Source organism: Falco biarmicus, chromosome 7 (genome assembly GCF_023638135.1).
Source record: "Falco biarmicus isolate bFalBia1 chromosome 7, bFalBia1.pri, whole genome shotgun sequence".
NCBI lineage: Eukaryota > Metazoa > Chordata > Aves > Falconiformes > Falconidae > Falco > Falco biarmicus.
The window spans coordinates 27,883,080-27,907,468 of NC_079294.1; the positions used below are offsets into that span (position 1 = coordinate 27,883,080).

The window sequence follows — 24,389 nt, forward strand, 5'->3', positions numbered from 1 at the left end:
AAGAAGCAGCACAACCAAACTGGGAACTTGCCAACCAAGGAGGAAAACAAAGTAACTAACAGCAAACCTGACCGTGGCAGGTTGTTTCCCCCAACCTCCACACCCCTCCTCACTCCATTACTCAGGTCACCCACTGCAAAACATCTCCCTGCTGTGGGGTCACAAGAGGGGACGGTGCTGCGGCCCTACAGGATGCTGGTGCTGAGAGAGAGCGGGGAGCCTGGGCTCCTGACTGGGTCTGAGGGCAGCAGCCACCCCTGCTAGCCAGGGGCTGTCATCCTTTGTCCCCATGAGCCACCCATACAATACAGGGGGTGCACAGTGGCCTCAAGGTCTCGCTGACCACAAAAGCTGATTGGGGGGGGGGGGGGGGGGGGGCACAGCTGTGCTGTGTGGCCTGGCTGTGAACTGCAGCGTGTCTACACTATAGCTGGGGAGAAAGGGCAAAGAAAGGAAAATCCATCTAAGACTGACTTGCCTGAAAACTCCAGTTGCCCCTTACACAGTCTAAACAAATATTTATTTAAATTACTTGGAACGTCCCAGTCTTCTTATATGTATCCCCAAAGAGTGTCATAAAACATCTACAAAAAGGATTCCGTTAACCTCTGCTGCCCTGCGTTAGAAGCACATATTTCAGCTCCAGTTAAACTGAAGTTTAATAAACTTTTGGCCTCTGTAGCCTCTGTAGAGGCCTCCTGCCTCTGTAGCAGCTGGTCCTCCCCTACCCCAGTCTGGCTCCAGGTCTATGTTCACCGCTGGCATCTGCCATGAAGAGCAGCCATCAAGGATGGGGAACCACCAACACTGTTCCAGCCTCCAGCAGGAGCCCACCATCAATTGTGGGATGCTACACTCTCACACCTTGCATTTCTTTCTGTTGGGGCCATGAGGAGCAGGGAGAAGATGTTTGCAACTCTCCCCTATTTCTCCTCAGCCCCAAAATGTAACCTCCAGCTTAGTACACTTTTATCTCTGGAGAGTTAGGTCAATGTCCCTTGTATCACAGCAGAGAAGGAGCATGTTGCCTGTAGGAGCCAGGTTAATATAAGTCTTTTGAATGATACCGATCGCTGATGCAAGCCTATGCCCTGGAAAATACTGGGAAACCCTGCTTGCTTCATGGTTGAAGTGCAATGCTTTTTTCTTCCAAAAAAATTTTCTATGTGTAGTTCAATAATTTCCTTTTAATGAAATTTTGCCAGCTTATCAAGGAGTAAAAATCATACTACATGACTTGGCCAATTATTATCATGAGACATTTGTGCCAGAGACCAACCACAGGGTTTACAAAAGAAAGGGATGAAAATTATTTACAGAAGCAGTGAGGCAAAGGTTTATTGATAATGAGACACTAAGAGTAAATTGGGATGAATGTGCCCAAGATTCCTCTGGTAAATTAATAACGAATAGTATTTGCAGCTAGCAACTTACATTTTTCATTTTGAGCTGAGAATAGCAAGAGGCAGGGCAAATGACAGTTGTTAAGAAAAAAAAAATCCATTAGGTAGTACTGAGCAAGGAAAAAATCCACAGAAGTGTGCTCTTACTTGAGAAAGGGGAGTTGTGAATTGCTCAAAGGGTAAACTGTGCTTGTCAAGTAATTCAGAGCGCTATGCACTCCAAGGTCAGAGAAGGGAAAGGGGATTTCATTTCACTTGGGGACTGCTTCACCTTGCAACACATTTAACTGTCACCGAGGAGGAGGGGGGATAAAACAACAACAGAAGTAGGTTTGCACAAGCCAAGAAAATTTCTTTTTCTTTCTCTCTACCTCTGTGGTTCACTTCCCTCCCCAGGCTGCACATGCCCGGTGAGCCGCACTCCCACAGTGTCTGCCCACCCTGCACGTGCTCTCCAGCCACTCAGCCCTGACCACTGAAGTTACTGGAGTCTGGTCACTGCACTTGGTGGTGACCAAACCAGGCCAAGACGTGCATCTCTCACCATCACTGAATTTCTTTATGAAGCCATTCTGGGACCAACTTTTTCTGGGGACAGACTGAACAGGAGAAGATGTTTGCCCCTCATTCTGTTGTGGCTGTGGATGGCACCCAGAGTGGTGTGGCTCCACTGGCACTAATGGACTGCTTCTGCCAACTGTGTGTGACCCCTGGCTGCTCAGCACCATGATTACGCCCAGCGCTGGGACCAAACATAGCTACCAGACACAGGAAGATGAGCAGTGAGAGCGCTGTGTGAAGGGCTTTTGTGCCTTTCCTCTTATTTATTTTCTAACATACTTCTTGCTTTCTGGGTCATCAGATGATATATACTGGACCCCTACCCCCAGTGAACAGTTCTCCATTTTTTTCTCATCATCCAACATATGAAGGCAATCCTTACTTACTGCATGACATCCACGCCCTGTTCAGCAGTGTCCTCTGGGCTTCCCACAGCATTCACTGAGTCATATCAGAACGTCACAGAGATATGCCTGAGCCACAACGAGCCCAGTGAGATGAGGCACCACTATTGCTCATGTTGTACCCATGGCAAACCAAGACAGAGAGCCACCAAATGCACAACAGCCACTCTGAGATATCTAAGCCTGAGCTTTAAAGAGCACTTAACATTGTCTAATGTTCTTGCAGCTTGGAGCTGAAGGTCCTGTTGGCCTCAGCTATGCTTCTCAGATGCCCTGAATCATGCAATACCTTTGTATCATGGCCACTCAGTCCTAAGACCCCATTCACTCCAACACACTCCCCAGTCTTCAGACCAAGTTGCTGCCACATCCAGATTTCTTATCCCAGCCTTCTGCTGCTTCCCCAGATACAGCTTCTCTCGTGACTGCAGTTACATCAACCAGTGTGCTCCCCTCCTTTGCCTGGGTCCAAGAAAGGCTGGACCATCTACTGGGGTAAATGGCCACTGCAAGAAGAGTGAGTTCAGACCTGGCCAGAAACATGCCCAGAACATGGGAAATCTTGCAGTGTATTTAGGTGTGAAAATCAAAGCTGTTGCTACTGAGCAAGTGAGAGCCACAGCTTTTTAAGGCTTGTTCTTAGATAATTTTTCAGAGGAGAGGCACAAAGCACATTTCCTACCCAAAGACCAGCTCCACTGCAAGTCTGATGATCTTGCTCCACAGCACAGTGCACCAGAACTTATGAAAAAGGACACTGTCAGATTTTTTTCTAAACTGGAGAAAACAAAAATGTGCTTAGTTTTAGCTACATTCTTGGAAACAGCTTAATTGATTCAGATGAACTTTAAAAAAAAAAGTATTATAAAAACAGCCAGAGGCAAAAAACTGCTGTGGGAGCTTTCAGGCCATATTGTTAAGTTTTGATTAAGTTAGAAGCAACTGGAGGCAGGATTTTGGTAGGAAGTGTCAGGCAGTTAACACAAACAACAGTGACTCTGGTAACGTACTTCCTAACAGAGAACAAAAAAATCATGAGCCTTGGAAACAGTGAAGCTCCCAGAGCACAACTAATTCTCAGCAGAACTGGATGATTACGTGAAAGATGATGACCATGAAAATCAGCCTAAATTAAAAACTGTATCCACATCAGCTGAGCTCATGCCCACTTTTGTGTTTGTTTCGAGTTAACATTCCTGGATGGGGTCATATTGACATGAGTGACTGCAAATGTCAAGTAAACATTAGCAAATATTTACAGAAATCATCTTTAGGAACTCGCGAAAAGGAGTATTTACCCCAGAAGCCTACTTCTGCCAACGATGATCATCCAACCAGGGAACAGAAAAAACTCTTATCTCATGTGTCTACCGTGTACCACTCACCACCACAGATCACCTTCCAGCAGCCTACTCCTTGCACCGATTGACGCACACACACAATCTGCTGACCAAAGATTACTCACCAACGTCATCCCAACAACACTCCTGGGTCCCAGACAGACCTTGAAAAATCATACCTTGCTTACAATTTGCAAATATAATGCAGGGGGAGTTCATTCCTCATGCCCCCTTGTCTCTGAAAATACTCCCTTAGGGGAGCCCTTGTTTTGGGAGATTTCTAATTTACATGAGGGTGTCTGTGTCCTGACACAGCCCCCAGCTCAGGTCTCTGCCTAAAGAAGACGCCATCCCTACACCAGTGCCACAACCAGAGCTTCCGTGTTTAAAAGTTGCCTTTTCTAGCAGGGTGGGAAGCAATGGGAAGCCTCAACAGCACGTGGGAAAAAGTGACTGTAGGCAGGATGGCCTAGAAAGGAGAATAAAATACACAATCATAAAACATGGGTTGGAATCAATACATGTCAAAAGTGCCGGTCTGAAAGGTACATAGAGTTTCAGAGTTTCCCAGCTGAGAGTAAGCGAGGGCCCTTTCCACCCGCTCCGTCTTCCTCCATTCTTTAGAAATACACCTGTCTGCAAGGGTCTGGGAAGAATGAAATTTGGGAAGAACAGATAACCAGTTTCCAATGTCTGCGAACTCCCAGCATTAGTGGGGCCACGAGGCACCGGCTGGCCTCAGCCTCAGCATCGGCTTCCCAAAGCACCCCCAGCTCTCGGGCACAGAGCATCTGCAAGGAAAGCTGCTGGGGGCTGCAGCACGCTGCTGTCTCCTTCCTTCTCGTCTCAGACCAGGCTTCCTGCACACTGCCTTCCCAGATTTACTAGCTCACCATACAACTGGGTCGTGATTTTGCAAACTTCATGAGAGGCAAACATGCCTGTACAAGAATGTGTGATTTCTGCTGCAATTCATTTTGTTCATAACGCTCTCAAGAGAAGTTATACAGTCAGATGTAACAGATGTAAATAATGGGGCTCCAAACTACAAAACTCCTTCAGGGAACACGGTTACGAGGTTGTAGCTTCCAGCAAGCCAGGGTTTTAGAGACAAGGTTTTAGTGCTAGAGGCAACTGTGGAAGTTCTCCATCCCAAAGAGGGGGTCAGAGAGCCCCTGTGCTGCACCTGCCAGTACTGAGAGGCTTGCCTGGAATTAGGGACTCTGAGTATTTGCAGCTTGTGTCCTCTGTTTTCCAAAGCAAGGATGTAGCTACCCGAATCAGCTTAAATCAAACCATTGTTCCCCATTGACACCTCCCACAGCTGATGAAGGCAAGGCTTATAAACAGGGCTAGCACAACTACTATACAGTCCAATTTGATTCAAACTAGTACATGCTAGTCTAAATAACCTTCCCCTGTAACTCACTCCTTTGCAAAATAACTCCCAGCTGAGAGGGATGGGGAATATGTGTGTGTTTGTGTGTGTAACTTTGTCAAGAACATGATCTGACATAAACAGAAAGGAAAACTTGGGTGTTCCATCTCCTGTCAGTAGATGTTCAGATGCTACAGTAAGAAGCTTTACAGGTTATTGCCAGTCGGGGACAGGCTGGAAGCCAGTGTGTCATCTCTTTATTTAATGGTTCTTGACCCAAGGAGAAAGCTCTGCCAGGAGAGCTGGGGCTGTGGAAGGGGTGGCCTAGTGCAATATCCCTTCATGCAGGAGACAACAGGGCAAGGAATGGGCCCTGCTGAATTCCACCATGGTGCTACGCTGCTAACACCACCACACTGCTGGGTTCCCTGCTCACCCCTGGCCCCTGCTCCGGGTGTTCCTAGCCTGCTCTGGATGTGCTTCAAGCAGTATTCGGTGCCTTCATCTGCCGGTTTCATTGGCTTGCCCATGCTCACACAGCTGTGTCAGTACTTCTGGCATGGAGCTGAGCAAAAGGGAGCTGCTTCACTCACCATCACCAGGCACCCCTGCAAAACCACCCCCTGCTCAGCCTCCTGCCAGCAGAACCCAGACCCATGGACCTGCTTCATCTCAGACATACAGGGAGGAAGAGTGTCAGGGCAATCCATTTAGCTACCTACATACTCATATTGCATTTTTCTGTTGGGCCATTTCCATAGAGCCAACCCAAACTGACTGTGCTCCCACTGGGATGCCACTGCAGGCTTTCAGCTGCTGCTCCCTTTCCTTTTGACCCCCTGAGAAGGAGTTCTCAGCAAAGTTTTTAGTTTTAAGGAAATCTGTAGGCTAAACCAGGCCATTCCCTATTTTTCTCCAGTAGGGAATTAATTCCTGTCAGATTTAACATCCACAGCTGTATTCTTGGCTTTTGGGACCCACTCAGTTTCCCTCATAACTCCTCCTGGAGCTCTTATGTGTTAATGCATGTATGTGGTCACTGCTACACACCACAGATTATCTGCTTTGGGCTCCTAATCTCCCCATCTCCATGGGATGTGCAATCAGCCAGGTTTCCACACGTAAGCCTACATCAGAGAACGTGCGTGCTGCCTGAGGCAATACTTGCATTTGGTTTTCTCTAGAAAAAACTGAGCCCTGCCATTTGATTTTTGCAGAGTCCAGATGAGCCGGACCAGAGCACATCAAATGGCCCAAATCTATGAACTTCTTGCAAGGAGTGTGCTATGTTTCCTGGCTAGTGTCTGAAAAGGAGAACTGGGATCAGACTGTACTTTCCCTTTCTACTCCTCTAAAAGTCATTAAAATCAACAGAATAGACAAAGGGATGGATCAGTCCTGGTCTTTTTGTCGTTCTCTTGGAAAGTATCAGGGGGATGATTCAGTTGCCCCCTCATCAGTTTCTGGTTCTGTGCAAAACACACTGTAGTCTCGCAGATGCTGACATGGGGCAGCTAGATACCAATGCCTTGAGGAGCAACACTGGGAGACCAGGAGTGTAAATGGGGGCATCTAGGCCAAGCAAGTGGTTCAATGTCTCCTCCCAGCACCAGCCAAGCTTCCCCTCTTCACCATCCATAGGATGCTGGGTATCTCCTATTGCATTTACTAACATCTGACAAACCTGCTGAAACACTTTGGCCTCAAAGCCTCTGTCCTGTTGCACACTCTTCATCTCTAGGTCCCCAAATATGGTGAAAAATTCATCCCTTAGAAGCTTGGTTGCAATCACAGCCTCTTGGTTCCTTTTTGGGTAAGCTTCAGGTCATTTTCTAAAGAAATCCATAGCTACCAACAAATATTGTCTGGCAGACTCCATCTCAGGCAAAGGCCCAACAACATCAACAGCAATGACTCGCAGTAAGGTCCCCAGGAGGCACTGCTCAGTAGGGTTTCTCCCCATCTTTGGGGACCCACTTTTGAAATACAACACATGCAAGAAATGCATCACATTTCCTGTAGTAATTTTCCATCATCTATCTGCATTTTTGTCAAAACCAGTTCTCTCTTGGCTTGACTAAGAATTTTGCAAGCTCAAGATGTCCAACGGTTTTGACATCATAATGAAACCCCAGAACCTCTTTTCTGAGTGTTTTGGGTGTAACGAGCTCTCATGAGTACTCATCACCCATTGTTTTATTTCTCCACCTCCTATACAACAGTTTGGCTTTAAATTCCAAGCCTTCCCACCATGACCAGAGAGCTTTTGAGTCGCTACTCTGAAGAAAGTCTATACTGAAAAGCTGACACGGTCGCCAAATGAGGTCGTTTTTTTCAATCACACCTTGTTTTGATATTGGGAGCCTTTCTGAGGGACAGTTCTAGCTCCTCGACCTCTGCTTTTGAGAACCTATATATACTGGATGAAGCAAGGATGTTTTCATTCCTGCAGGTTGTGAAAGAAAGGAGAAAAAAAAGGATGCAGTCTCAATCTTTTCTCGCTGTCCAGCTGAGGGAGGTGTCTGCCCTCAAAAAGGCATTTGAACAAGGTGCTGGCAGAACTAGCCTTTGGTGACTATGGGCTCGTGTCAGTGCTATCCCCACCCCACGGGCAGCCTCAGCTGTGTTCAACAGAAACTGCGTCAGCTCCAAAAATGCCCAGCTGCCCTCCTCCGGCCACGGAGGTAGCTTTCTCTTTTCAGAAGGAGCATGTGGAGCTTTTGTAATCCTGGCAAGTCTGCAGCTGAGCCTCCAGCAGCAGAACCAGTGCCCTGCAAGGCCAGGCAGGCTGACAGTGCCATGCTCCCCTGGCACTAGGGAAGTGCTGCCTGATCACCCCGGGCTGAACGTTTGGTCAGCATTAGGCCTCTTTTCAACAGTTCACCTTGCCCTGGGTTCAATTTCAGACTAGCAGCCTCAAGCTCGTGACAGCCTGTTTATAAAACATTACTAGTTCCTATTAAAGATTCCACCATATGCCAGGATATCCTCAGCTATAATGCAGGGACAGGGTGGCTGGCTGTGCAATACCTGCTGTGTTGGTCTCTCGAGTGAGGGCTGCCTTCCACAGGTGATGGGAGACCCATGCTACAGTTCGCTATGGACTTGTGCTAACATGAACGCCATTTTCACCTCCAGATACCCACTATGGAAACCAAAATGAACCTAGTAAGGCATATCCCAGATATTATCTATTAATAGTAAGGCACAAGCACCCTTTGATTAATACATTACACAGCAAAGCTCTTTCTGGCCTTTTTTTCTAACCAGGACAACAGAGGAGGTCCAAGAACTGGCTGCAAGCTCAAAGAGACAGCTCAGGGGCCTGCCCACAGAGGCAGGCGCCGCAAACAGATTGCCCAAACCTCTCTTTCACATGAGCCATGTCTTCAAAGGAAAACACTTCAGGCTGAAAGCCCTGGTGCTCACTCCCAGGTCCCAGCCAGTGATGTACATGCTGAGTGTTCGTTCATCTCCCACCTTATACTATGTTGAGCATTTTCCTGGATCCCAGTGGTCCAGTCTCCCGTATGCATGTTTGCACATCAAGGACACTTTCCCCAGTCCCTGCCTCCCCTCATACCCATGGGGTGGCTCCATTTTGGATTATCCCATCATCTCCCTCTCTGTCTAGTTTTAATTACCAACTGCAGTACCTGAATGAGCACCTGCGATGCCTTTAAATTACACAGGCGATAAACCCCTCTCTTGCTGCTTGGGCTTAGCCCTCTCTCTGAAGTGGACCACTGCCAAATGCAGGCAAATAGGTTATTCAACCAAGAACTCCAATTTTTGCTACCAAGGCCAAGGTAAAGGGGATTTCCAGTAAAACCAGCTACAAAAGTACCCTTCCCAAAAGCAAACTAATTAAAGGCTACAAGGGAATAGCAGGGTTCTCTGAACACCAACTTAATATCCAGCCCTGGGCACCACAAAGCCTTGCTACAGCCTCAACTCTAATTTAAAACCAGCATCACCCAGCTTTGCATGTGCAGCTTCAGTTCCCCTTGCTTTCTGAGGTGAGTTTGGGCCTTTCAGTAGACTTTTATGAGGCTCTGTCCTGACTAGCCGTATATTTATAACAACCCTCTCTGTGGATATTTCCCTTCCCCATCAGAGCCGCACTTAACCGAGCTGCTGCACTCATGTTTGATGTTGTAGATAATCCCCCATTGCTTTCTATCCTGCATAAGTTCCTTTTCCTAATAGCTTGAAGTGGTATGAACTGGACGGAAATACTCTTCTCTCTAGCACAGGACCTTACACCTATATAAAGCAACAAGCTTTCCGACTTCTGTTCAAGGGCTGAAATGCAATATTTAAGCTCTGCCATAAATCCCACAGCTTCATGGAGTGTTTCTGGCCTCTTGCACAATCTGCCTAAGTGTCTAGCAATTGGTCCATCGGCTATTTATTTTGGAAGTCCTCACTGGCATCTGGAGATGTGAGGAACACAAAACGTCTGCAGGTCCTCTGCCAATTTAGGTGGGTCTCTTCTTCCTCTTGCCCTCTAGCATTTGGCTGTGTCCTGTCTAGCTCAGGCTGATATCTGGCTCCAATCTGCTTACGAGGTTCAGACCAAATCTTGATAAGCCAGGTTATGTCTATAACGCAGTGCTTCTCAGCTCTCAGGTATGGGTCCTTGCCACAGCTGTGCTCCTGACTCCACTCCAGGATGAGGTCTGGGCATGCACCATCCCAGAGAAGGCTGGAAAAGAACCACATGGTGCTCCAGAATGTCTCAGAGCCTGACCTGATAAACCAAAGACCAACACCGCGATCCAGGCTACAGAACGTACCCCTGCACCAGCGTTTGGTCTCAGGCTCTTCTCTGTGAACAAGCGCTGCAGGGCAAGGCTGTTCCCGGCTCCTCTTTCCAGCCAGTCACATGATGGGAACGGACATGTGTCAGCCTCCCATGGGGTCCTTTCTCAAGTGGCATTGCTGGGGTTGGAAAAATCCGATGCTGTGGGCCTCCCTTGTGCTTGCACTACAGAGCACAGGCACTGGAAATGGCCAGTCCTACGGGTGACCCAAGCCCCGCTTGGCAGACCCAACAGCCTGAGACCAACACCAGAGATGGTACTGGTACCCTGGTGAGCCTTTGGTTTCCTTTTTGAGATAGTTTTCTATTCTTTCCAAAACCTTGCTGTGGCTCAGGCCTCCTTTTAAATTTCAGGCTGAATAATATTTTCCCATTTCCCCTGTTTCATAAAACACCTTCTGGCCTGTGTCACATGCGTTCCCCAGCAGAGTCGGGGTCTTGCAGCTGGGCCTTTGGATCTCTCTGGGCACTGTCTGATTGCTTCTGACCCTTTCTGGGAAAATTTCCAATATTGCCCTCTCACCCTGTGCACAGTTTACAACTTTGTTTTGTTTTGATTTGATACTGGTGTGAATTCCTTTCACTTCCCACTGCTCCTGATTAGTTTAGATGTCTGCAAGCACCTTTGTTATCTGATTCCTCTTACATCAAAAGAATGAATACAGTTCCCCGTTTCCCTCTTTGGAAACTGCATCCTACCCTGACACCAGTGTTACCACTCCCAACTGAAGCAGGCAGCCAACATCTGAAGTCCTGAGGAGGCAGCTTCCACTACAGGCAGGACCTGATGAGACCTGAGGTATTTCTTTTATGCAGCAGTGCTCGCACACAAAGCCCTATCTCCCTAAACACAACAGCAATCAGATAGAAGTTATTTCGAGACGTTACACATTTCTTTCATTTCCCCCAGACAGAAGCTTGCCAAAAATATTTGTTCTGTCTCGTCCTCAGGTCCCTCATTTCCCATTGACAGTACTTCTGTGGTGGGCCTCGACTTTCTGGTGACTCCCTCCTTCTGGTTTCATAGTGTTTTCAGACTTTCACTGAATAAAGGCAGTTGCTATCTTCATAAGCCCTACAGAGTTTTCACCCAGCCTCAGCATACAGCATGTCTATCAGCAACTAAACCAGTTTACCTTCCAGGCTCCATCACCAGCTGAAAACCTACTTGCCTGGCAGCTAATGAACACAGTTCTTGCTAATAAAGAGTATATTTAGAAATAATACTGATTCAACAATCTGTTTCCAGCAAGCAGATTTAACTGCAACAGGATAAACCCTTAAACTGCATCTTCACTAGAAAAGAATGATCAGTTGTAAATAGCCGTTTAACTGTTGAGTTAGGCGATGCAATGGTCTTTGATCTGTGCAGAAAAGGAGAGGCCACAGCTCATGACATACCAGCTTGTAATGGCTAAATCCTGCTGGAACTTGAAGATAGCAGCTACTACATGTTGAATCACAGCTATTCTCAACAGAGAGAGAAAAATTTTTATGCTGGTGGATTCATAGTTACATAGTCCGTAAAATCAGTTGCAGGCCACCTTCAATATTAGTGCTGAGTCTGCCACTGCTCATCAGTCATCCAAGATATCTCCTCTTCTTCTTCCCCTGCCTCTTCTCATTCATCTCTGTTCCTTCCTCCACCCACCCCTCTCCCCGATTCCTCACTGACCCGTCTGTTTCTCTCTCATCAAAAAAAGTCACCCTAGAAATATCATGGTGATCACAATTGCTCTTTCACATCATGTCTGCGTATGTGACAGTCTAAATATGAAGACGATTTGCAAACATGAATGAAAACACAGCCAAGCAGATTCACCAGTATGTGTAATAACATTGATTCATCTGAACTTACACAGAAAATAAAGTGGAGGACATTCATCTAACATATGTAAGTAGCTTTTTTCCTTTACTTATGAACTTTAATTTACAAGTTCAGGCAGCTGAGAGACATCTAACTATGGTAAATTACTCTAACACTTTATTCATATGAAATGTTCCCATCTCTCTCTTAATAAATGTTTCTTGAGTCACAGGGGTCCTGTATTAGCTACCTTACTGCTCAGGCTTCTCCTGATTCAGAATTATTTCTCTTCTCCTTTTGGAAGTATCTACATGAAGATATTAGACTTATGCTCTCCAAGCTGATTAACAATTGAGATTTTTTTTTCCAGATGTGTAGGAGGAATACCTCAGAAACATACAACTTTTAGGGCAGGCATTTCTCAGAATTTTTTTAAATGGAGTGACCAACCCATGTCTTGTGTTGCCCAGTATAAGTTGCCCACCCTGATGAGTTGATTTTTAAAGATTAGACCATTAATGTGGATTGCCAGGTTAAGCCTATTTTATGTACCGAAAGACCTGAGCATACGAGAACACACCAATTGCTACAGCTTCTTGCACCAAATGAAGACCTGGCTGTCAAAAACACTAAGTTCAGTCCCCTCCAAAATGAAACACAGGACCTCTGCTCTGTGAGTTTTCTGACTCTGGTTGTGGGCTCCTCCTCCAGCCAGCTGAGAGCCTTGGGAAGGTCACACTGATGCCACTGAGTTGTGGCAGCTTCACCTTGCACAAGCAGCTCACAGGTTCTGAGTCTCAATATTTCCAGCTGCAAAATGGGAAGAAAAGTCTCTTCCTGCCACACGATGCACCATGCTTTTTACCTGAGAATTGCTAAAGCTACCCAAATGCCCCGAATGAAGTGGCTTAAGGACTCCAGTGAGCAAAACTGGCTGAAGAGCTGGGAACTAGGGTGACCAAATGGACAGGGCTGTAGCTGGAGATGTCCTTTGGAGCAGACCTTGGCTCCGAGCCTCCCAGACATCACCTCCCTCTTACAAGGGAAACTCATCATGACTTTGAACGCAGGGCTTGGAAAAGAAATAAATCTTTAAGGTCTGAGGGATTGAAGTCCACACATTAGCTCCCCTTAAACCCTGAGTGCATTTAACTTGGGAGGTTAGAAACCACAGCCAAAGAAATCTCTTTTGATTCACAACTTGTTTTGAGCAGTCACCCATAAAGCAGCCAGTGAATCACTCCAGCCAGTTAGTCATGCAACCACACTGAATGTACACTCAAAAGGCTGCACAAAATAAACAGCCTGCAGCCCCAGATAACACACACACAGCTCATTTGCGCTATCTGGCATCGGCATATATTGTTAATAGGACTCCTACACCAAACCCTTAGGAAAAGACGCACTCAGTAAGCATCTCCAAATCTCTCTCCCCATCAGTATTTTTCTCGTCTGCTTCGCACTGTGTTGCTTTAACAGAGACTAGTAAAAGTTTTAAGACTCTTTCTCTCTCCTTCCACACCCTCCTTGTTGCTGGTAATGTCCTGCTGGGGTTACAAGCCTGCACCGCAGAAGCGTAGGGCCAAAGTGGAGTTAATCCCCATCAGCAGCGGACAAATCGAAAATAAACAGCTCCAGTGCGAAAAGACATCTTCCTGCAAGGGGGGAGAGGCAGGAATACAGGGGAAGGGAGGCTCCTGGTCCTTTGACACATGAGCGTTATAAACAGCTCGGGTCAGGAATCCTATAAAAGCCTCCAGCCAGATGGACCGGCCAAGTCAAGAGAAGCGCAAAACATCTTCGGGAAGAGCCGCGAGTAAGTCTCGCTGCGAGCCGGGGAGAGCGGCGTGAGCCCTACCTTCGCCTCCTGCTCCCTGAGGAAAGCCCGCAGGTTCCCGCGGAGGAGATCCCGCACCTCCGAGTGCCTGTTCAAACAGAGGCTTAGCCAAACTCCTGGCGAGAGCTCCCTCCCCTCCCTGGGAGGGTGCCGGAGCCCTTGAATGGCAGATCTGGTGGCCCTATTGTGGGAAAGAGAGGGCGATTGCCAGGGCGGCGTCAGCAGCGCGCCGGGAGCGGCGGCCGAGCGCGGCCGGGCAGCGGCCCGCGGCACCCGGGAAGGGGCCGGCCCCGCCGCCCGCTCGCCTCTGCTCACCTCTCCCGCCCCGGGTGCCCGCCAGGGTCCCGGCCCCCCTTGCCCTTCCCCGCTTCCCCGCCCGCGCCTCTCTCCCGCACTCCTCTCCCCTTGCCGCTCTCCTGTTGCCCCCCGCGGGAGGCAGGGCAGCAGCATCGCCCCCGCCCGCCCCCCGCACCTCTCCCCGCCGGGGTGCGCGGGGGGCCGAGCACACCCCGCCGGCGCTCTTCTCCGCGGGGAAAGGAGCTCGGCCGGGAGCCCAGATCAAAGCTACAGGGAGAGGAAGGGGAGGCAGGACCGGGACGGCCGCCGGAGCCCAGGACCACTCCCAAAGCCCTCTGCATCCCGGGCCGCTGGCGGAGCCGCTCCTGCGGGGATGCACAGCGGGGCGGGGGAAACACACGATACACCGTAACGCTCCCAGACACCGGTGCGGGGTCACGGCATCGCCCCGCAAGAATCCCGGGGAGAGCGCACGGCCCCGGGTACCCCCTCTCGCCCCGGGCTGGGGCCTGCGGCCGGAGCCGGGGGAAGCAGGCAGATGCTGCCGGCGCTCCCCGGCGCACGGCGAGCTCTGCAAAGCCCCTCGACATCGGCGGGGGCTCCACGCCGCTCCCGGGGAGCCCCGAGCGCCTGGCAGCCAGCGGTCTCTCCTGGGAGGCGGAGCGGGGACCGCCAGCGAGCTCGTTCCTGCCGTGCCTGCAGTTTACATTGCACTGGGGGGAGGAGGAGGAGGAAAAATGCATTAAAACTGTCAATTTGAAAAAGCACACAGCGAGCCGCTGATTCCTACGGCAGTTGCTTTCTGCACTTCTGCTAATAACGCACTTTAGGCTGCACTTCTTATTTGCTCGCTAAATAATAGAAATGGTCGTTATTTGCATAACCGGGCACTTAAAGAATTTCCTCTATTAGAGAAAACCTGTTTCCTTTCTCCTGTTTCCTTTGAGCAAACATCCCCATCACATTCGCCTTCACTCCGCAAAGGATTTTTTTCCCAGCCCGTCCTTCTAGACAGCAATATACATATATATTTGTGTGTGTATATGGATACATATGTTTCAAGACGTATAACTTCCTTCAGCTCCACGCAGTAGAAATGGCAAGTCAGATTACTACAGCACATAAATCATTCGAAAGCTTTTTCCCCTTCTAAGCCAAGATATATATAACCTGTTCTTAGAGCTTTTATTTCAGATTTTGGCTTTAATTGCCGGTGCTGGGCTGCGGGATAACCCGTACCCCTATTTACGGCAGGGACAGCGGGGGAAGCCGTGCGAGGCCGCCGGCCTGTCGGCAGCGCACAGGCAGGGGGGGCGAGCGGCGGGGAGGCGGGGAGCCCCGCCGGGACCCCCCCGGGCCAGCCCGGCAGCCGCCGCTCCGAGAGGGCCGAGCGGAGCCCGGCGCCCGGTGCCACCAGCCCTGCCAGCAGCCAGGCTGGAAGCGCTCCGGCGACTGCCGCTCGTGTCCGCCGTGTATTTACGGCAGCAGCTCTCCCTGGCCTATATTTATCCTTACAATGCAATGGAAAGGCTTAGATCTAGAAATAGAAGCCGAAAGCAATAGATGGCAGGCACGGGCTTTTTATAACTCAAAACGACTTCTTTATTAAAGAATTAAAATTAATTTTTTTTAAAAAAAAAGGAGGGGTAGACCCTCTCCCACCGGCTCGTTACGTGCCCGCCGTGCCTCCCGCCGGCCTGGGCCCCGCCGCTCCGCTCCGGGCTCTCCCGGGGGCTCTACAAGCCGAAAGACGGGGGCGAGCGGCGTCCCCCGGGCAGTGCGGGGAGCGTCCCGGGCGGGGGGCCCGCTGCAGCTCCGGGCGCGGGGCTGGGGGAGCCGGCCGCTGAGGCACTCACTGCCCGGCGGGAGAGCCTGCCGGTTTATCGGCCTAGAGTTTTGCGTGGGTTTTCCCCTCTTTTGCGGGAGGAGGTGTTGTTTTTAAAATTGAGGGACTTAGGGGCACGGCGCCCCGCCACCCCAGCATCCTTCTCAGTCCCGGGCAAGCTGGAACGCGGGGAGCCAGCGGCCCCCGCTGCCTCCGCGCCGCTTCCCCGGCCGCACAAGGTGCACACGGGCAGCACCGGCACCGGCGCGGCCGCGGGCTCGGCGGGAGGCAGCGGGCAGCTGCCCGCTCCCCGAGGGAGACCTTCTGCGTCCCGCCCGCTGCGCAGCAGAAGGACGGCGCTCCCGGTGCCCGCTCTCACCCACGCCGAAGGCATTTACCCGGACTCGGTGGTATCCCGGTCCCTGGAACCGGGACAAAGCCTGCGCCCAGCGCGGTGCGTTCAGCCCTTGGGGGGAAGGCGGAGAGGCGCCTACGGGTGCTGCAGTCGCTCTGCGAACCCCCGATCTGGCTATTATTAGCGAGTCTCTCTCTTCAATCATTAACCATTACTATTATTATTATTGCTACTAATTATCCCTGCGGATCCATGTGTCTTTTATTACAGCCCATCGTCCCCAGCCACATCACAAGGGGCTCGCACCGAGCGCGGGTCTGGGCCGGGCCGGGCCACCCGCCGACGACGCAGGGCTCCCGCTGGAGCCAAGCCCGGAGCCCCGCGTGGAAATAAATCGGGGGCGGGGGGAGAATGGGGCGGGAGGGGGCGACCCCTGCGGTGTTAAGGAGAGTGATAAACTCGTGTGCCTCTGCCGGGGGCTGTAATGTGTCATCACAGGCTAAGCCGGTGCCCTGGGCTTTGCAACCTACAAAGAGAAGAGAACCGGTTAGCAGGACGGGGTGGCAGGACCGGGAAGGCACCGGGGCTCCCCTGCGCCCCCACTTCGCCCGGAGGGAGCGGAGAGCGTGCTTGTCCTCGCGGGGCTGCCCGGCCCCACCGTGCCCTTTCCTCGTGGGCCCGGCCTGGCCACAGAAGGCCTCAGCGGATGCGGAGCGGCCCTTGGCGCCGTCGCGGGACTGTCCGTCCGCGGGAAAGGGGCAGGGAACGGAGGGAGCGGGGGAGAGGGAGAGAACCCCAGCCTAAGCCCCGGCCGGAGCCCTCCTGCCCCACTCCGCGGCCCGGCGGAAAAACACCAGCGGGAGACGGGCTGTGCCACCCGGGTGAGGGCCGGGCAGAGCGCCGCCCGAGGTGGGGGGACAGGGCTGACCCCTGCCCGGCCCGGTGGAGAGCGGGCAGCGCGGCCGGGACTGAACGTCCTCTCCCCGGAAAGGGAGTCACCTGTGTGGGGAGGGACCGGGTCTGCGGACCGGGATTCGGGGACAGGGAGGGGTGCGGGGACACCTTGGCTGCAGGCAGCGGGTGACCGACGGCGCCTGAAAGCGGTCCGGCATGTCGGGGTTCGGGCGGTGGGCAGGGGAAAGGCGCTTCTGCCTCCTTTTGAGTCTAGATATGGGGGAAAGGGAAACTAAAGAGCAAAGGGCACCCAAAATGACAGCGAGAGCCTAGAGGTGGAATCGCCGGCCTGACCCGGGCCTCTCCCGGTTTCCCCGCGCTCCCGCTCCTCAGTGACCGCCCGTCCTGGGGGCTCCCTGGAGAGCCCGGCACGGCCCTGTCGTTGTCCCTGCCCGGCGGGTTCACGGTGGACCGGCGGATTGAGGACGGGGACATGGCTGCCCCCCATCAGCAGCGACCCGCTGAATCCAGGCCGGGGCAGTCCCGCTTTCCCCGGGAGGGAGAGGAAGAGATTTCGTTTCCACTTCCCTTTTCTTCGGAAAAATAGTTGTGGGGGATTTAGTTGTTTGGTTGTTGGCTTTTTTACTGTGGCTTGGGGGGGGTGTGTATTTTGTTTTGTTTTTTTCCTTTTCCCTAATTGCCTCGATACAGCAGAATCCTCGCGAAAAAGCCTTTTAAACCCGCGTTCGGAAGCGACTTGGAAAGCGACCCCATTCCAGGCTGTCCTGCCGAGCGCCAGCGCAAGGGAGTGTCTTTAATTGCCGCTAATGACCCGCGGAGAGGATGCGAGTGGGTTATCTGCAGCCGAGCAGAAATCAATTAGGGGAGAAAGTGAGAGCCTGGAGAGTGGGAGACCGTTACAGCGGAAAGTGAAGATTTCGGCGAACTTTTCCAGAAATTCTCCCTCTGGAAGAGGGTCCCCGAAGAGAGTATTTTGCGCAGCCCGGCGGTCCGCTCTTTCTTTCTCTTTCTGTCTCTCTCCCGCTTTACTGCGGATTTCCCTGCATTGCTCAAGAGCCAACGCTTTGCGGGGGCGCATCGGCCCCGCTCAGAAATTACCATTACAATCACCGCAAAGCGGGACAGGGGGAAAGGCGGCTTCCCGCGGGCACGGCGGGCTCCAGCCCCGGCTGCGGGGGAAGGTACTCGGGGGGCCCGGCGGCCCCCGCCGCGGCGGGACGGGGAGCGCCGCGCTGGGCCGGCAGCACTGCTCGGCGGGCCGGTGCGGGGCAAGGTCTCCTTGACCTCCGGAGGACTTGTCCTGCCGGGCAGCCACCCTCCCAACAGCCCTTTCCTTCCCCCGGGAGGCCCTTTCCAGCCCCGGGCGTCTCTGCCCGGTGTCGCACCCGGTGCTTCCCGCGCCGTACGCCAAGGACTCACCGTAACAGGAGACCTGCAGAGCTCCGTTGTGGCCGCTGCTCTCTTGCAGCTTGAGGTTGCTCTCCGGGGGGGTTTTGCAGGGGCCTCGCTGCATGTAGAGGTGCGGCGGCTGCTGCTGCGGAGGGTATTTGTTAAAGGAGGCCGGAGTTCCGGCGGAGCCGGGAGCCTGCACGCTGCCATCCAGGGACTGACATTCCTGCTGGCTGTAGCGGCTCCGGCACTTAGTGCTGCTGTCACCAAAGCCTTGTCCTTTGCTGGCCAGGAAAGTAGGGCTGAACTTGTCACTTGCTTGAAATGCCCTAAAAGGCGAGGAGCCTTCTGTGCCCTGGGAGGCTGCGTTGTAGTACGAATCCATGGCAGCCGGATCACAATAAGAAACACAAGTATCAGCATTCATTCCTAAAATTAAAAGGCCCGAGTGTCCTTAATGCGCTTGGAGGGGCACCAGGAACCTCTCTTTCTCTCTCTCGCATAGACACACACTCACAGCTGGGCCAGGGAGCTCTAAGAGGATTCAGATGTTCTTGAAAGCTGACCAGATCTCCAAACCCCCTTAAGATCTCGCACAGTAAAAGGGGTCTTTTTCTTTCCCTCCCTCTCTCTCTCTCTCACACACACACGCTTGCCCTCCGTCTCTCCCTTCAAACTATCTACACTCTAAAGAGGCTCTTCTCCGCACTTCCCCCCCAACACATTGGAGAAAGAAAAAAAAAAAAGGAGAAAAAAAAAAAAAAAGAGAGACCTCTCCCCCAATTACTATGTAGATGATGACAGTGGAGGGGAGGGGGCCCAGGGAAGGGGTGTGTGTGTATGTGTATGGGGGTGTGTGGAAGCAGAGGGGGGTGGAGGTCGTATCTTTTGCATTAAAGAAAAAAAAAAAAACCCAAAACACAAAACCACACACACCAACCCCAAAAGTTTTTATGATTATAAAATCGAAAATCAAGTAGATGACATGAAGGCCACGAAGGGATGGATGTGGGATCCGCGCAGGCGGAAGCACCGGGGACGTTTTTATGGTCGCGACACGCTCGGTTCGCTCCGGCCCTCTCCTGCTCACTGCTCCCAGCTGCGGGGACCCCCGCCTCCGCGGTCCCCTCCTCTGTATTAAAGACAATACGGATTTCCCCCGCAACTATATGCCTTTAAGCCTCCCCCCTTTAACCCCTTCGGGGCCGTTTGGGTCTCCTGACACTGCGGTGCCGCGGTCGCCCAGCACATCGCCAGGCAAGCTCTCCGCGGCGTCTCGCCACTCGTTTATGACCGTCTTTATTTATTTACCTCTAAAAACGTGCTCTCACCAGGTGTAAAACAACTGGATCAAAAGCAGGAGGGCAGCAGGGAGGGATTTTAACAGGGTTGCCAAGCACACAAAATTGGCCCCGGCTTCTGGTACTGCCAGAGGTGAACTTGCAAAGGGGACAGAGGCTGGCAGGAGCCCTTTCTAGTTTGAGGGGTCAATTGCAACCCAAAAAGGGCTTAAAAGTAAATCAATACTCACCTTCCGTCGTCCCCCCGCTCCCGCCATTCAACCTGATTCCCCTCCTCCCCCGGTTAACTCCTGCTACCCCTTACACTTACTCTTACCCTGCCTTCCTCCCATCCCCACATCTGGTTTCTATTGCTCGCTTACCTTGAAGTTTTCAGTAATAAAGATATTACGCAAACTGCATCCACAGTCCTTCAGTCAAAAAAAAAAAAAAAAAAGAAAGGAAAAGGGAAAGAAAGAAAAGAAAAAATAAAAAGGAAAAAAGAAAGAGGAAAGGGAAGGGAAGAAAATAAGGCCTTTAACCCTTTCGAGAGCGCGGGCCGCGGCCGAGCCGGCTGCGGGTGGGGAGCGGGGGCACCGGCGGTGGCTCTTGGCTCCCAGCGGGGTCCCCCCAGGGTCCGGCCCATGCGTCCTCCCTTCTCCCCCCGGCTTCCTCCCCGCCGTGCAGAGAGCAGGGCAGCCGTGGCTTTCATCTGTGTGTGTGTATCTGGGTGCGCCGGGGGGGAGCGGGGCGGCAGGGTGGGGATGCGACCCCCGGGGCGACGGCTCGGGGGGGGGGAGGCATGGTCGCCGCCACCCCCGAGGGCTTTGCTCCTGGAGCAAGACCAGCACCGCCGTTTTCATTAGCTCGGGTCTGACAGGAACAGTCCCCCCCGCCCCTCGCCCCCCAGATGCAGAAGGGATTTCTAGCGAGGTCGTCGTTAAAATAGACGGAGACGGATTAATTTACTAGATTTCAAACCATTTTGCGAGTCTCCCTCAGAGCAGCGCTGGGCTCGCTCAGCTTTCTGGTCCAAGAAAGCTTTCAGCGGATTTGCCTTCCTTATTCTCTTTATTACCTTGCTTAATTCTTTCCTCGTCGTTTCTCTCTCCCTTCTCGAACTCCCCCACCCCACCACAGCCCCCTCTCTCTCCCTTGTCCACGACTTAATAAAGAGCAAACCAACTCAACACATGAGTCTTTCTAAAAACTACTCAGGGGCGGCCAGGGGGGCCGGGGCGCTGCCGGTACCCGCAGACTGCCGGTACCGGCAGCGCCCCGGCTCCCGCATCCCCGGCTCCGCCGCAGCGGACTCGCAGCCGCGCTCCATGGAGGAGCAGATTTGGGTGTGGGAGCGCGATAAATACGGATTTTCCAGCCAGTTACTTCCCCAGCGATTATTTTGGCGAACGCAGAAGCAGGCTGAAAGACATCATGTGAGGGCAGTCCTCGATGCTGCAGCGTTATACTCGGCCTCGGGATTTCTGTTCGGCAAAGTTAAATAACAGCAAGAACAAAAACTAAACGGAGAAATTCCGGCATCGGGCAGGAGTTGGTTGTTTGGGTTTTTTTAATATCTATATAATATTTTTTGTAGAAGCGCTGTGGTGCAGGGGCTCACAGAGCTTGGCCGAGCCGAAGGAGGGCTGCCCGGGGTCTGCCTCGGTCGGAGGGCTCCGCCAGCCCCTCCTTGCATTAAGCTGTAACGAAAAGTCCCTTAGTTCCCAATCACGGTTAATCCGCAGACCAGCGGAAAGGACCGCAATAAACCCCTCTCCCTAATGGCCAATTTGTGTCCTTGGAAACGGGAGGTTAATTCGGGAATCGTTACCAGGGGAAAAGGGTGCTCGCAAATACCTGGCGATCTGGCGGGGGTTGGGGGGGGGTGGGGGTGGGGGGGCGGATAGCTGGGGAATCGCTTTTCCTGACGGTTTGCGTTTGACTGGGTTGGATTTTGCATTAAGTCCTCTCAGCAAGTTTGACGGGGTTTCCCCCCAGCCCCCGTTAGCTGGGAACACAAAAACACACAAGCAGCTTTCAGCCGCCCTCCTCGCTAAGCGGGGCGATGGATCTGCGTGTCGTGGGGCTGCCGGGGTGGCCGTGCCCGCCCGCCGGGTCCGGCGGTGGGGCTCTGCCCCCCCGGTCCCGCCGCACCTCCGCCGGGAGGGCTGCCGGCTGCGCGGCGAGGGGAGCATCCCCGCTTGCGGGAGCCAGGATCGGCAGAGCAGGGGCAGAAGGGGACACGCACCACTGGAAACCCGATCTCGCCATTTTTCCTCCGACTGACCCCAAACCTGCCCTGTCTCTGCACCAAACGAGTCCAAAAGGGAAGGGCGAAAGAGCGGCCGAAAGGTCTGCGCTCAGCAGCAACCGGTTGCCAGTTCCGTATGTATATGTGCTTTATATAGAGACCGTTTTCAGGTACAGTCGCTGTTGGTTTTGGAAGGGGTCACTCCTGAGGGTCCCTTCCCGCACAGGGCTGCGGGAGCCCAGGTGAGACCCAGCCTGTCCCGCGTCTAAACGGGGGCAGCTCCCACCAGGCAAATCACTGCAGCTCCCACCAGGCAAATCACTGCTGGGGGAATCACCTGAGTCTCCAGCCCCGGGAGATCCAGGTGTCCTCTCCCGGCGACACACCAGGGAGAAAGGAGCAGCCCTGGACATCCCTGCCTGGCTTGTTTTCGAGGAGCCGTTTTCTTTCCACCGGGACAGGAGCGGGCATCGCTCCCGGGTGAGGACCCTGTTCGAGGCGCAGGCGATAGCCGGCGGGATCCTGCATCTCGATCTCTGCAAGAAAAAAAATCTTTATTTCCGTACGATCTAAACACTCGAGCTCGTGTCACGTCCAGGGAAAAGGCAGGGGTGCCCGCTGGTCCCTGCACATCGGGCGCGGCAGCGCGGCGCTGCGGGAGCGGGCAGCCGGGAGGGCGGCAGGGACGAGCCCGGCTCTCGCAGGGGGCCGGGGGAGGAGGCAGGAACGCGCTTCTCCGCTTTCCCAGCCGCCGCCGAGGGAAACCCGCTGTGCCCACCCGCAAGCCTCCACCGTCCTCCCGGGGCTCCGGCCGCCCGGGCCGGCCCAGGGTTTGTGCCGGTGGCTGCAACCGACTCGGCGGCGGGGTGGCTGGGGCGAGGCACGACGGGACCCCGAGGAGCCGGGTCCAGCATCCCGGGTCCTCCCCCGCTCCCTCCGGGCGATGGGAGAGTAAACACCTCGGTTCGGGGAGTGGGGTCATTCACTAGGAGGGCGGGGGGGACAGAGAGAGAGGGGGAGATCTTTCACGCCGTTCCCTCCCGGCTCTTTGGCAGAGCTCTGCTCTTGGAAACCGCCTCCGGTTTGTTTCCCCATTGGGTTTGTTTGCGTGGTCACTTCAGAGCTGCGGGCTCCTTTTGTACCGGACCGACATCTGAAGGCGACCTATTTATAACACCACTGCTAGGGGGAAAAGCGGGGAAAAATTATTCCTGCTAATCTCCCCAGACTTTTTTTTAATTTATTTTTTATTTTTTATTTCGAGAGCAGAGCTTGCCTAGCGACAGTCCCGCCTGTACCTGCCGCCTTGTGCTCTGGCTCTGCCGCCCGCCGGGCACCGGGCTGGGCCCTGGGCTGCGCCGAGGCAGGGGCTTTGCTCTCCTGCCCTCGGGCCCTTTCCTCGGGGGTAAATATACATGCAATATATATGCAATGTCTATTGTTATTAAAAGACGTTCCTCCTCTCACGAAGAGGCTTGCGGAGCACTGGAGCTGACCCGTTCCTCTCCTTCCTGGGGAAAGTGAAGGAGGCTCTGACTGGGGCCAGGCTGGCCCCTGCCCCTCCGGGCTTGTGCGGGCAAAGCTCTTCTCCCCACGTCCTCCGAGGACCCCCGCTGCCTCTTCAGCAAGGGACCCAAGTCGTCTCCTGGGCTCCGCTTCCCGCAAGCTCTCGCCCCGCTGCCTCTCCGCTGCGGCCCCGCAGCCCGGCGCGCCCGGCCGCTCCGGGGCCGGTGCTGCCCGCCATCCGCAGGCGCACGCGTGTCTGTGTACCTACATGCTGTCACCAAAAGCGGGTACCTGCCTGGTCCCTCGGGGGCTGGCTGCGGGACAAGCCGGACCCGGGCTGCCCTCCGCTGCCGGTGCCCGCTCGGGGAGGAGGGGGCGAGGCGCGGACCCTGGGCCTGCTCCCTGCGGGGCACAGGGGCGGCGGCAGGAGGGGCCAGAGCTGCCACGGCCTGCTCCGCTCGCACGGCCCCGGGAGAGCCGTCGGGCTTGGCGGAACCGCTCCGGGCTGCAGGGGCTCCGTTCAGGATTTCCAGCCAAGTTCCACATCCCCCCTCCCCTTCCTTTTTCTTTTTTTCTTTTTTTTTCTTTTAATTTTTCTTTTTTCTTTAACTTTTTCCTTTTTTTTTTCTTTTAATTTTTGTGTTCTGTCCCAGGAAGTGCCGCGCTCCCTCCAAGCTGCAGGCGGCGGAGGGCATTTATTCACCCGCTTCTCCACGCAGCCCCCGAGGCCGCCGCCGCCGGAGCAGGGCGGCTGGACCCGCTGCGGCGAGGCGCGGCCGGGCCGGGGGCTGCGCCCTGCGCTGGCGCTCGGGGTGGCCCGAACCCCTCGGTCCCGACCTTCCCCCGGAAAAACATGGAAAATCACGGCTTTTGGCATCGAGCTCGTGGGGCCCCGGTGACGCCACTGCATGACAGCAAATGGGAAGGCTGAGCAGGGGCGGCCCCGGTGCCCCCCGCGCCCCGCCTCGGGTCCCGCCAGGCGCGGTGGGCAGCGCCGGGCGCAACGGAGCGCACCC

The 24,389-nt window shown here is 53.6% G+C and overlaps 1 protein-coding gene across 1 annotated transcript in view; it reads right to left on the reverse strand.

The window, feature by feature from the left end:
• The window catches only part of ALX4 (ALX homeobox 4), a 41,495-nt gene extending 22,732 nt beyond the window's left edge, over positions 1–18,763 (reverse strand). Inside the window, exon 1 of the mRNA XM_056347858.1 lies at positions 18,367–18,763. Coding sequence (XP_056203833.1) covers positions 18,367–18,763 — 397 coding nt within the window. The remainder of the gene's footprint in view (positions 1–18,366) is intronic.
• Between the last annotated feature and the right edge of the window lie 5,626 nt (positions 18,764–24,389).